This window comes from Drosophila pseudoobscura, chromosome X, assembly GCF_009870125.1.
Source record: "Drosophila pseudoobscura strain MV-25-SWS-2005 chromosome X, UCI_Dpse_MV25, whole genome shotgun sequence".
Taxonomy (NCBI): Eukaryota; Metazoa; Arthropoda; class Insecta; order Diptera; family Drosophilidae; genus Drosophila; species Drosophila pseudoobscura.
In genome coordinates, this window is record NC_046683.1 from 18,235,885 (window position 1) to 18,248,194 (window position 12,310).

General features: G+C 46.9%; 1 protein-coding gene across 9 annotated transcripts in view; it reads right to left on the minus strand.

The window, feature by feature from the left end:
- Positions 1 to 1,386: 1,386 nt before the first annotated feature.
- Positions 1,387 to 12,310, minus strand: part of Appl (amyloid-beta-like protein) — a 52,106-nt gene continuing 41,182 nt past the window's right edge. For 2 of the 9 annotated variants that reach the window (XM_015185928.2, XM_015185921.2), the window contains exons 4-12: positions 8,296 to 8,434; positions 7,955 to 8,176; positions 7,132 to 7,892; positions 6,913 to 7,065; positions 4,775 to 4,924; positions 3,612 to 4,336; positions 3,393 to 3,537; positions 3,144 to 3,323; positions 1,387 to 2,718 (exon numbers count right to left, since the gene is read on the minus strand). In XM_015185928.2, the coding sequence (XP_015041414.2) occupies positions 2,611 to 2,718; positions 3,144 to 3,323; positions 3,393 to 3,537; positions 3,612 to 4,336; positions 4,775 to 4,924; positions 6,913 to 7,065; positions 7,132 to 7,892; positions 7,955 to 8,176; positions 8,296 to 8,434 (2,583 nt within the window). In that variant the 3' untranslated portion in view covers positions 1,387 to 2,610. The remainder of the gene's footprint in view (positions 2,719 to 3,143; positions 3,324 to 3,392; positions 3,538 to 3,611; positions 4,337 to 4,774; positions 4,925 to 6,912; positions 7,066 to 7,131; positions 7,893 to 7,954; positions 8,177 to 8,295; positions 8,435 to 12,310) is intronic. The other 7 variants (XM_015185927.2, XM_015185922.2, XM_001354462.4 and 4 more) reach the window with 7 other exon arrangements.

Genomic DNA, 12,310 nt, shown 5'->3' on the forward strand with positions numbered 1-12,310 from the left:
TAATTCACATATCAAATCCAGTTTCAATTACAGCTTCAGTGTCAATCACATTCCCAGCCTCAATATCGTTTTCAATTACAATTTCCGCCTTAAGTTCAATGAAAATGATCCTTTGAATTTCAGCGCCAATCTCAATTTAAATATCACGTTTTATTACATTTACAATTTTGACTTCATTTGACTTCGGTTTCAATTTGAATTTTAGTTGCGCATCATTCTGTTTCAATAGCAATCTCAGTTTTTATCCCAGTTGTAATTTCAGCATCGGTCTCAATCTTTGTTACAATTTAAGGATCAATCTTAATCGTAGAAAAAGTCTCAAGATGATTGATATTAGTGATTCGAACAATTTAAATTTATATTTAACGATCAATCGTGTAACTCGATTCCATTTTAATCTGAGATGAATCAATTTGCAACAGATTTTAAACCTGTTTTAATCTTTGTTCTCAGTTAAATTTGCGACAAGGGAAGGGCATTCTCGCTTCGACTGCCAATATGGGAGGAAAATTTCGATTATTTGATTTAATTGAGTAACAATCTGGCTGCTCGAACAATGCGGGCCAAATATTTGCCAAGCAATCGAGCTGAGAAATGAAACTAGCCATTTCGAAATGGTTTATCTGTGAGGCACCGTCCACTTTAGTCGGTGCCAGGTTTTGTCTTTGTCTCTGTCTCCGTCCTTGTCTCCGGGGTCTGTCTCTATCTCCGCCTCCGCCTCCGTCTCCGTCTTCGTCTCCGGGTCTGGGTCCGTCTCTATTTGGGGCTCCGACTGTTGTGTGCTTATCAGACATTTGGCGCTAAGGAAATTATGCAAACACTTCGATTGCAGTTCGAGTTTTAATATGGATTCCAATGGCTACTCAACAAGGGCTCTCCTCCTCTCTGTGTGAGTGTGAGTGTTTTGTGCTGGCTTTTGAGTGAAACATGTAACATAAGAGAGAGAGAGAGAAAATGTTTTCTTTCGACTAACACACAAAATGCTGAAAAAGTTCTAAAAGTTCTTCGCTTTCTCTTTGGTTTTTGTGTTTGCAATTAGCTTAGCGTTTTGCGTTTTGCGTTTTGCATTTGCGTTTGCATTTGGTTTTGTTACTGTTTCTTTTACGTAGCGGATTCATACAATATATACTCGTACTCGTAATTCAAGACCACCCATTTGTCAGCGATCAGCGGATCAATCGTTATTCATTATTCATGGGTCTGACCTGACCTTTCGGTTGTGTTTGCTTGTGTATAGATACATAAATACATTTATGGACATTTCTTTTTGCTTTGCTTTAAATATATTGTATATATACTATATATATATATATATATATATATATATATGTATATATATGTATATATATGTGTGTATATATAATTTGTGGGATTTTACTCTGCCTCTGCCTTGCCGTATATATAGCTGTATGTGTGTGTGTGTGTACTGGGAGCGTGTGTGTGTGTGTGTGTATATAGAGAGTCCTGCATATACGGATGCATGCTCGTATAAGGATTAGTACGCGTAGGTAGCTCTTAGGTTCACATGTGTCTCAGTGTCTCAGTATGTGTGTGTATCTATGCTTTCAGCTCTTAGCGTGGCTTTAATTGTACGAGTATTGCGTAATTTGGTAAGAGTTGCTGAGATATGATATCCGTTTTGCAAGCATTTTGACGATCTGGCGATGCTCGAAAGTATGCTACGAAGCCGCCATGACTGTGTGTCTGCGAGTGTGTGTGTGTGTGTGTCTGTTAGAGAGTGACTGCATATATGTATGAGTGGGTGTTTGTAAGAGAGTGAATGTATCTATGAGTGGACATCTGTGTGAGTGTGACTTGACAATTTATTTACTAGGAATATCTTTTTTTTTGCATTTTGCATTGCTTTTGCGTTTGCTCTTCTCTTTATTCTAGTCCTTCTGCTGCTCCAACTCTAGCTCCTTCCTTAGTGTATATATGTATGTATGTCTGTGCTTGTGTGTTGCTTTCCTGCTTTCCTGCTTTCGACTGACTCGCTGAACTCAAGTACTCTCTCCTTCTCAAGTAGAGCCACATTTCAAAAATTGGGAATTGTTGGGAAAAGCAACAGAATACTGTTTTTCGGTGTACTCGTACGAATACGGATGTTTTGTGAAAGAGAAAACTGTATGCTTGCGTGTGTGTGTGTGTGTGTGTCTAAAAGGGAAAGGGAGTGAAAGAGAGAGAGTGAGAGAGAGACAGCGAGTGAGCTTGAGATAGAGAGAGAGGGAGGATGTTTGACTGCATTTTGTTAAACATTTAAATACTTAAATTTAATTGCTTGCTTTATATTATTTGCCATTCTGCTTGCTTTAATTTAATATATAGATGCATTACCATTCATTGGATACTTCCATCCGATTCTTCCTTCATTTGCATGTTCTGCCTTTCATTCTTAACTGCTTTTATCTCTTATTGGAACTGCGCTCCTTTTGACGAAAAAAAAACCTCTTCTTCATTTCATTTTTTGTATTTAATATTATGTTTAAGTTTCCTTTTGAAATTGTTGGTTTTTTGCTGCTGCTTTTGCGTTTTGCTGTTTGCTGTTTGCTGTTGATGTGCCGTGCTCTCGCCTGCTTGCTTGCTCTACCGCTGCCTGGCTGCCTGGGGCGCTTACTCTTTCACCTCGAAGTACTTGTAGGTCGGATTCTCGTACCCATTGATCTGCATATTGGGCACGATCTTCTCCTCCTGTACGATGGGATGGTGTGTGGTCACGTTCTAGAGAGCGAAACAGAGATACAATATCAGTAAATGTTATACTCAAAAAATTTGGACAAATCAAGATAAAGTTATACTTCAGCCCGTCTGTGCTAAATGTTATCGTTATAGAACTTTTTAATATATCATGTCTTATACCCAAGGGAAATCTAACGTCTAACGTGTCACGTATATCAAATTTCTTGGCTTTGTTGGAGCTCATCCAGAATATGTCGTCCTATTGTAAGAATGCTCTGAAGAACATTAACGCGAAAATAACTTGTTTTATGAATGATTTGTTGAGATCCTCTTCAGGGCGGTCATTGATGATCTTTGTTTTTTAGGGAAAGGGCTTCGTTATCCCCAGAGATGGTAAAAATTCTTAACACCATAATACAACACACAGCACAGAAGACTTTTCCCGCCAATCCAAGTATTATGCGCACCTGATCCACCTCAATGAAGCCCTGGGCGTGCGGCGAGCGCGATGTTCGCCACTTGGCCACGGCCACACCCACAAAGACAGCCGCCATGAGGGCGATGCCGGCAAAGGAGAGAGTGAAGTAGACGTTGCGTCCCTCCTTGGCCGCGTGCGCGTGCGCGAACTCGCGGCGCAGCGAGAAGCTCTGCAACGAGAACGAGAGAGGATAGGCTTTAGGCAGATGCGGCACGAGTTGGCGCCGCAGCTCAAATACCGATTCGCGGTGGCCCAGATCGTGGGTCATGAAGTGCTGCACCTGCGGCTCGGCCTCTTGGTGGGCCACGGCAGCAGCCACATCCTCCACCGCCCGTTGAACGGCATCATCGTCAACCGTTGGCAGCACGGTCTGCACCTTGGTGCTGCAATGGGGGAGACACATCAGTCACGCTATTGCTCTGAGAAAGAGATCTGCAGATCAGGAGTTAGTACTCACCTGACAGTGGCCTCGGCGTACTCGGCATCGGCCAGGTCCTTCTCGCTCTTGGTGGTGTCGAGATTCAGGTTGGCTGCGGTTACGAGGCCGCCGTCGATGCCCAGCTCCTTGCTGTTGATGCTCTTGTCTTGCTGCTGCGACTGCTGTTGCTGTTGCTGTGCCTGCAACTGGGCTGGGGACTGGGACTGAGAGGAGGACTGGAACTGGGACGGGGATTGGGACTGCTGCTCGGCCGCCTGCGACTTGAGCATGTCGTCAACCTTCTTGGCCTCCATGCGTAGCTTTTCCTCGCGCAGCTTCTCACGCTCGGCGGCACGCTGCTCCTTTCGCTGTTTTTCGGCCAGACGCAGACGCTCCTTCTCGGCCACCTTGCGTTCGATCTCGATGCGGTACTTATCCAAAATGCCCGCCTCTGCCTCCTCGCTCATGCCAAGCGACGAGCCGGGAATGTCGTCCTTGCTGCGCAGAGCCAGGATGTAATCGTTCATCAGCTGAGCGATTTTGGCGGACAGCTCCGGGTAGCGCTTCAGCATGGTCATCGACTGGTTCACCGCCCGATCGATGTCGATCAGACGCTCCAGAGTGCGGGGTCGCTCTGAGGCAGCCGCCTCCAGGCCTCCCGGTCCCCCCGAGTTCAACAGGTGGCGGTAGTGTGCCAGTGCATGGGCGCGGTCCTTATGCAAGGCCCGCAGCAGCTTTTGCAGACACTTCTCCACGTGATGGGCCTGTCGGGGGATCAACAGATTATTACCCGTACGTTATAAGCACAATAAAATAGGCAAAATCTTTCACAAAAAGGTATCCCAATTCGATGTCTACCAGGCGTATAAGGCATCCAGTAGAGTATGGGAAGCGCTCCTTTTGTCTAACGAAAGATAAGTTTCGACGGTTCGGATCTTTGAACAATTTACTTTGTAGGACATTTGATTAAATTCGTTATACAATCTCTCAATATTTCTTTCGATTGTTGCCCATTAAAATTGTTTAAATGTTTTCCGCAAATATAATAGCTGGTATTTATTATTTGAGTGGTGGAGAGACTTTTGATAACTTAAAATAATGCTTCGAAGCGCTTCCCGCCTTATCGCTCTTATCGATTCAATAAGGAGAAGGGATCTGATAGAACCGGACCGGACGGAGTGGGGCTGCGGCTGTATACTCACGTTGGGCGGCTGCTCGGTAAGGGCCTGGGTGTAGCAGGTCATGGCCTCGCGCTTCCTCTGGTTGATGTGGGCGAGGACGCGTTGCTGGTGCATAGCGGCCAGCTGGTGCTTCTCGGCGTTGCCTTCTTCCTCGAGTGCCTGAACAGAAGTCTAAAATTACATTCCCATATAAAGACGTATTGCACACCAAGAGAGAAAGATTATCAGCATGGGGAATTTTCCGTCGATCGGTATCAATAAGTCGATCGGTTAAACGGTTCTTAAACGGATTTTTTCAGTTAGCTTTTCAAATTTTCTGTGGTTCTGTGGTTCGTTCGTATCGCGTGAAATGCAGTTGGGTACAGGTTGGGGGTGTGTCAGGTGGTTTTTTGTCATTAGCCTTGTCATTAGGGCTCGATAGGATAGATGGAGCAATGGCTGAACAATGTCCAAGAATTGCGTGGGTGGTGCCGCTACAGAACTGGTGCTGCAGAGATAGACAGAGACAGTGAGGAGAGAGAGGGAGAGAGAAAGAGAGAGAGGGGGAGGGAGAGCGAGAACGAGAGTGCGGTGCAATGTGCAGGCCACAAATGATTGATGCAGTAGCATTCGAGGCTGGTCGGAACGGAACGGGACGGCTCTGGCAGGGACATGGATGGATACTCGTATATACACATGGATGCAGATGGCTCTGTGCTCTGAATGGAGAAGCTCAGCGGCTATGTAAGCACCGTTTGTAAGATTATTTGCCGAGAAGTGCGTGCAGTACACATAAACACACACACAGGTATACGTATGTATGTGTAGGTAGGTATATATGTATGTATATAGCCACAAGGCCAAGACTGGCAGTCCAATGGGAATACTGGATCGTTTCGGTTCGGATCGGGTTGGTTTGTCTGTTCAGTTCTGTTCTGGTGGTGGGAGTTTTGGTGGGGGGCGGGGCGGGGTTAGCACTATTTGGTTAGATTGAAACGAAAAGGCGTCAAAACTAAGGATTACGGATTAAAGGATTTGACTATGGTACGAGTACGGGTATATGTATGTATAAGCCAATCAATCAGTTCAACTACAAAGCTTTTTGGAGGTAAGTATTGTATACGTATTTTGAGTATATTAGGTAATGGTAATTCTTGTTCTTGCGGTTGTAGCGGTTGTAATTGTTGTTAGCGCAGTACTGGGTTAATGTTGCTTTCGTTAATTTGTTAGATTAGCATTATCGTTACTGTAATTGTTATTGCTGTTATGATTACAATCTGATGCCTCTTTCGCTCCCATTTGCCATACATATGGATACACAAAAAAATCAAAAACACCCCTGCCCGCACTATCCAGAGCCAGAGCATGGTACAGTACCGTTTCAGAGCACTATGCGTAGCCTGCGGATCGGTATAGTGCCGACAAGTATGTACATAAATGAAAAGCAGGCGATACAATGAACACGACTTAATGAGCTACTTTATAGAAAGAGTAGGAAGCGATTACGATACGATACGACATGATACGATACGATAATGGGTTAAAGCAGGATCGGAAGTAACTTAAGAAACATATAATCGAAGGTGTAGAGGTATTTAATACTACTCGTACAAATGGGGTAGATACAAGTTACAAGGCACGCAGCAACAGTGACGTCCTTTGGCAAGGCTCTTTTCGGCTGTCTATATCGGTTATCGGGTTATCGGTGGCCGACTACCGGTGAACATACGAATATTTACGAATGTTTTTAGCGATCGCAATTTCATTAGCGAGAGGAGGGTCCGATGACCACAGTGCTACTCGTCGATTTTTCAATATCGAATCTTCCAAGTGTTTTTCATCGTGTATCGATTGCTATCGATCTATCTTCGATCTTAGCCTATGATCCTTTGCCAAATGAAGCCGCCGTTACAAAACGCAGACACACACATACATACAGATGCAGATATACATATATAAGCATATACGAATATATACAGGGCATAGAATAGATGTGAGAGATAGTTTAGGTGATAGGCAGGCAGTCAAAGTTAGATTTAAAGATGGAGAGACGGGGAGAGTGCAAGTGAGTGAAATAGAGATAGAGACACTGACATAGTGACAGAGTGAGAGGGTGAGAGAGTAACAGAGAGAGAGAGAGAGAGAGAGTGAGAGATGAGTGCGTCACATGGATGACTAACCTGGAAGCGGGCGGTCATGCGCTGCTTAAAAGATTGAGCAGCCTTAGGATCGGCTAGGCGCATGTCCTGGTACTTCTCCTCCAGATCGGACCAGTCCTTCATCACACGGGTGACCTTCTCGCGGTGCGATTCCTCAAGGCGCTGTTGGGCTTCCTTTGTTTAGAATACGTTTTGTGTTGCATCGATAAATAAACCTGCGCCCTCGTCATAAACACTTACTTTCTGACTTACTTTGTAGCTCTGATGCTCGTAGTGCGGATCAAAGTGGGTGAAGTACGGGTCAGAGGTGGGCTGGGCCGTCGACGGAGGTGCCCCAGCAGCCCCAGTAGCGGCAGCAGCAGAAGCGGCGGCAGCGGCGGCGGCAGCAAGTCGATTGATATGGTTGGCATTACTGATCGCAGCGTCTTTGGCGGCAGCCTGTGCAGGCGAGTATATGGGAATGCGTGTGACCTGGTCGGGCTTTACGGGAGTCTTGCCGGAGCTGCCGATGGCATCGGAGCCCACGGGCAGGCTGGACGGCGATGAGGAGGAGGATGCCATGGAGAAAATTGGAACCTTCAGGCCCACGGGCTTGGCGCCGCTGGAGCTGCCGTTCTGGTCCCAGGTGTCCGAGTCATTGTCGCCCTCGGAGCCGGCGCCATCCTCCTCGTAGTTGTCGCCATCCTCGCCGCTGTCATACTCCGCATTGATGTCGTCCAGGGAGCCGCTGCTGGCATCTCCAGTCGCGGCTGAGCTAGAGCCGGTGCCGGTGCCGGTGCCGCCTGCCGCAGCCGCCTCGTCGGCCACCATCTCGTCCTCCTCGTCATCGGCCATCAGATCATCCTCGTCGTCCAGCTCGTCATCGTTTGCATCCTTCGAATAGTTGGAATCGTTGCTGTCATCCTCCTCGTTGGCGTTCAGGTTCAGCTCATCGTTGGCACTGCTGATCTGGGCGGGGGGCATCACCGGTAAATCGGTCTTCTTCACATGAATCTCATCGGCTGATCAAAGAAAAGAATTGCGGGTTCAATGGGGCTCAAGGGAGTTACTGAGTTGGACTCACTCTTGAAGTGCTTTGGGCAGCAGACGAATTCCACGCCGGAGAAGAGTGATATGCCGCAAGGCAAAAGCATGGCGAAGCTGCGCATCTGCATGCCGCGTTCCTGGCAGGCGGCGGCGCCCGTCTGGTTCCATCTGACGAACGGCCAGCAGCGCGACGCATTATGGATGTGGTCGAAGAGGCAACCCTCTGGCACCAGCAAGGCGTCCGATTGGAATGGTCCTTCTGAAGCCAAACGTTGTGGATCGTCGTCGAAGAGTTGTGGGTGTGGTATTTGATAGTGTGGAGAGCACATGTGGATCAGATGGTAGCAACCGACGGACGGGGTTTTTCGAGGTACTCACCCAGACAACGGAACGGCTTAATCCAGCGATGGGATCCCTTGCATTTGGCCGCGTTCAGGGCGCCCTGGCGGCACCAGCCACCGATCTTCTGGTAGTGCGATGACTCCACAATGTTGGTAATGTCTCGGTTGGGATAGGCCTGGAATAAATAGTGATAATACCTGATAAATAACTGCGTACAAGTCCTACCAAGTCCTAGTTTCATTTTTCGATGCCGATTCCGTTTAGTGCATTATTAAACAAGTTTCCATGGGGAATTCATTTATCTGAAAGGATTCTCTGTTGGATCCACCCGGCTTTGTTTAGGCCATATTTGTTTCCCCCTTTTTGTTACTGCTTCTGGCTTCTGGCTTCTGGTTTCTGCCTTCCGACAATGGCCAGTAAAACTTTAATTGCCTGACTTGTTTGATTGACTGACTAAATGACTGACTAACTGAATGGCCTAATAAAATATCCCACATGCTGTATCTGTGTCTGTGTGTGCACCCATGTGTGTACGATTGTTGGAGTGTGTGTGTGCACTACATTTGTTTCAAACAATTATGTGCCGAGTGGCACACACTCACACACTTTCTCATACCCGTATATGTATGTATAGTCATACGAACACACACACACACACACACACACTTACGAAGAGAGGCTCATGAAAATGAGGCCTTTTTAAATGTTGTTTGAGTGCTTCGTTGCAAATGGCGCACATGGGGATGGCGAAAAGAGGAGGGGGAAGAGTCAAAGGGAGAAGCAGAGTGAAAGCAATGAGTGCAAACGGCACGTAGGCAACACTCGCTTCTCGCTTGCCACTGCCACAGAACAGGCGGTCAGACAACACCCACATACACATACACATGCACACCCACACTAGCACACACATACTCGTATGTACATAAATATCCCTTCGCACCCCCCTCCACATCGGCGAGCAGTATATTGCTGTCGGCAACCAGGCTAAATAAAACATTAAAAGCACAAAATAATGATGCTGATGCATGTCAAGTCAAACTCAAAACCGAAACCCCAAAAGTTCTCTCCTGCGAAGCCTCCTGCGTCCTCACAGCCACGCCTTTCCCTTCCACTTCCCCGCGCGGCAGGCACCTACAGTTCCTGCCCCCAAATCAGCAAAAAATAAAACAAGTCTTGGCAAGGCCTTGTGCCGTGGTCATTCCATATGCCGCCTATATATGAACACATAATGGCACAGTGGGGAGACACTGCACTGCCGGGGATCACACGTTTGAGGCCTGGTGGCAAACGATACATATGTACATATATGTGCATATGCATGTGCAGATGCATATGTAGAACAGATGTATATAACCGTTTGCTTAGATTAAAAAAAAAAATAAAACTGTTATACAAGCTGATATTTGGAGTCAGAATATTTTGCCTACCGATAATCTGCTTTTTGTTGTTTAATAAAGTAAGTAAAACAGTTTGTATGAAAGTTACTATAAGTATGGTGTCCAAACCGTTTTGATAGAGAATTTTTGAACATTCCCATTGAAGTAATTCACAGTTCAGCGAGTGGCTCGAGGCCATCCACTATTTTGGAGCTGCGTTTTCGATTTGGTTGTCTGTGTCTGTGCCTTGCGTTGCGTGCGTGCCACACAGCCATGCCACCAACAAGCGCCTAGTGCCACCCGCCGCCTCCTTCTCACCTACTTCACATACAGTTGGCTTTAAAAATAAAGAAACGCACATCATCAGCAGCAGAGGCAGAGGCAGAGGTGGAGACCGTGTGGGAGGCAGGCATGGCCACAACGACGACGTCATGTCATTCACACGGCCCAGTGCCTGTCCAGAGCGGTCGATGGTCGCCCGGTAGGCCCTGGTCGCTGGAGTATATAAACGTGCCGCAAATACACGCACACACACACACACCAACACGGACCAACATCTGTGGAAAGTGAGACTCACTTTCGTATACCCCATGAGCATGTAGCCTCTCTGCGTCCGCGTCCGCGTCCGCGTCCTCGTCCTCGTCCTGGCTCAAATGTGTTCGTTATACTTGGCTTAATCAAAACATATTCAACCGAGCGTGATGCTGTTTAAGTGGCTCGCTTGAGAGAGTTTGCGGCAAATACACGCAGCTCAAGTTATTGTAACAGCATTTGATTCTTTTGTTTCAACCACCCACACACACACACACACTGCCTGCCAATCACATACGCATATACATATACATGCACATACTCATGGACATGGGATGAGCCAAGCAAATTTAATTGTATAAAATTAGAAGAGAGCAAAAAAATCCACGCTCCGCTGCACTGCTTTCCCTTTGGTTCGACATGTGTGTGTGTGTGTGTGCGCTAATTACAGACAAACAATTAAACTTGACATTTCGCTTTGTCTCTCGCAAACACACTCGCAATGTACATACATATGTATGCACGTGGGAATGGGAATAGGAATAGGAATGGAAACAGGACACACGGGTCGCGATCCCTGTTCCAACCATTGTTGCTGTCCATCGGGTGTGCCATAAGAATCCTTGAAAAGTTCAGGGGATCTCGATATGAGAAACAGTACATTAACGAATTTCGCTAGCTTTTTTAATTGCTATCCTTGAGATTCTATTCTGTATCCTGTAGCTGCTTGAATTTGTGGCATGCATTGTTATGCCAACTGCTTCGCCAGCTTTTGGATGGGGCTTTTACGCAAACGCAGAATTATTCGTTTGATTGGTTCTATAAAGAAACTGTTGCATACTACGCGGCAACACCCCCCTTCCCCACCTCCACACCTCATTGTTACCTAAGCTGGCCACGTGAGCGCCACAAGTCCCGTTAAAAGCAGCGCTAGATGTACGTTTTTGACAGCGCCTCACAACCGGATAAAATCTTTATGTAAGAGCGGATAAGAGGTGGGACCAGCTCAGCTCCCATGTGTGCTCTGTCAGTCAATGCATGCCAAATGCAAACAATCGAGCTGGTGGCCCCAAAGGGGCACGGCAATGAAGATGGCGATGCGGATGCGGATGAGGACGAGGACGAGGAAGTCCCTGCTCTGCTGCGCTCGGCAGTGGAGCGCGTTATTGAAAATGATTTTTTAATGTGGCACTGACATGAAGCCACCAGCATCACGTTGCCATCAGCATCTCGCTCACTTCCTCTCTTTTCTGGTGCGTGCTCGGGCAAATCATTTTGTGGAAACTTTCTATTTGCATTTTTTGCCTTCTTTGCAATGACAGGAAGTTGTGGGGCGGGGATGGAGCGGAAAGAGGCTTGCGGTGTAGCATGCCTCGTGGCGTTTGTTTGCACAGGCCGCTGAGCTTGTTTTAATTTAACTTTGGCCAAAGCCCCACTGCTACGCCACGCCCCAATCCACAGCCTCAGCAGCACCTCGTCGCACGTCGCACGTCTCCTCTCTTCTCCATTTCGTTTCGTTTCGTTTCGTTCCACCCCAGTCAAAGCTTCCGTTTCCAAGTGAAACGAGTTTGAAACGTGGCCACGCTGCGTATACGTATTTTTAGTTTACTCCTCCGACTGGAGGCTCTCTTTTAGTTCGTCCATTCCATTCAATGACTAAGCCCCGCACCAAACACCAGCAGCTCTCTACCACCGACCATCTACCCTTCTGCATATGCCTCCCCTCCGCTTCCCTTCCCCTCTTGGCCACTTGGCCTTCGCGCGTGCCTGCTTCTTTGCTCTTCGCCGCCAACATGTTGACATTGAAATTGTAAAAATAATTTCCCATACGCTCTGTTGTACACCTACACCTACACCTACAGCCACACACACACCCTTCGGCAAAACCGCAGCATGTGAGGAGAGAACGAGAAGGAGCGGAAGGGGAAGGACAGCATTAAGGCCAAAAGGCTAAATGTTATTATTGTTGGAGCCTATTCAGAGTTTTTTCATTGATACCTTTTACAGAGGGCGTACAAAGGAGCGTCTCCGACTTCATAAAGCGCATATTTTATGAATCAGATTAGTCGATATAAAGCCTTGTTTGACTGAAACTATCTGCTCCAAATCCTTTTTTAGCGACGGAGTACGAAGTTCGTTACGTA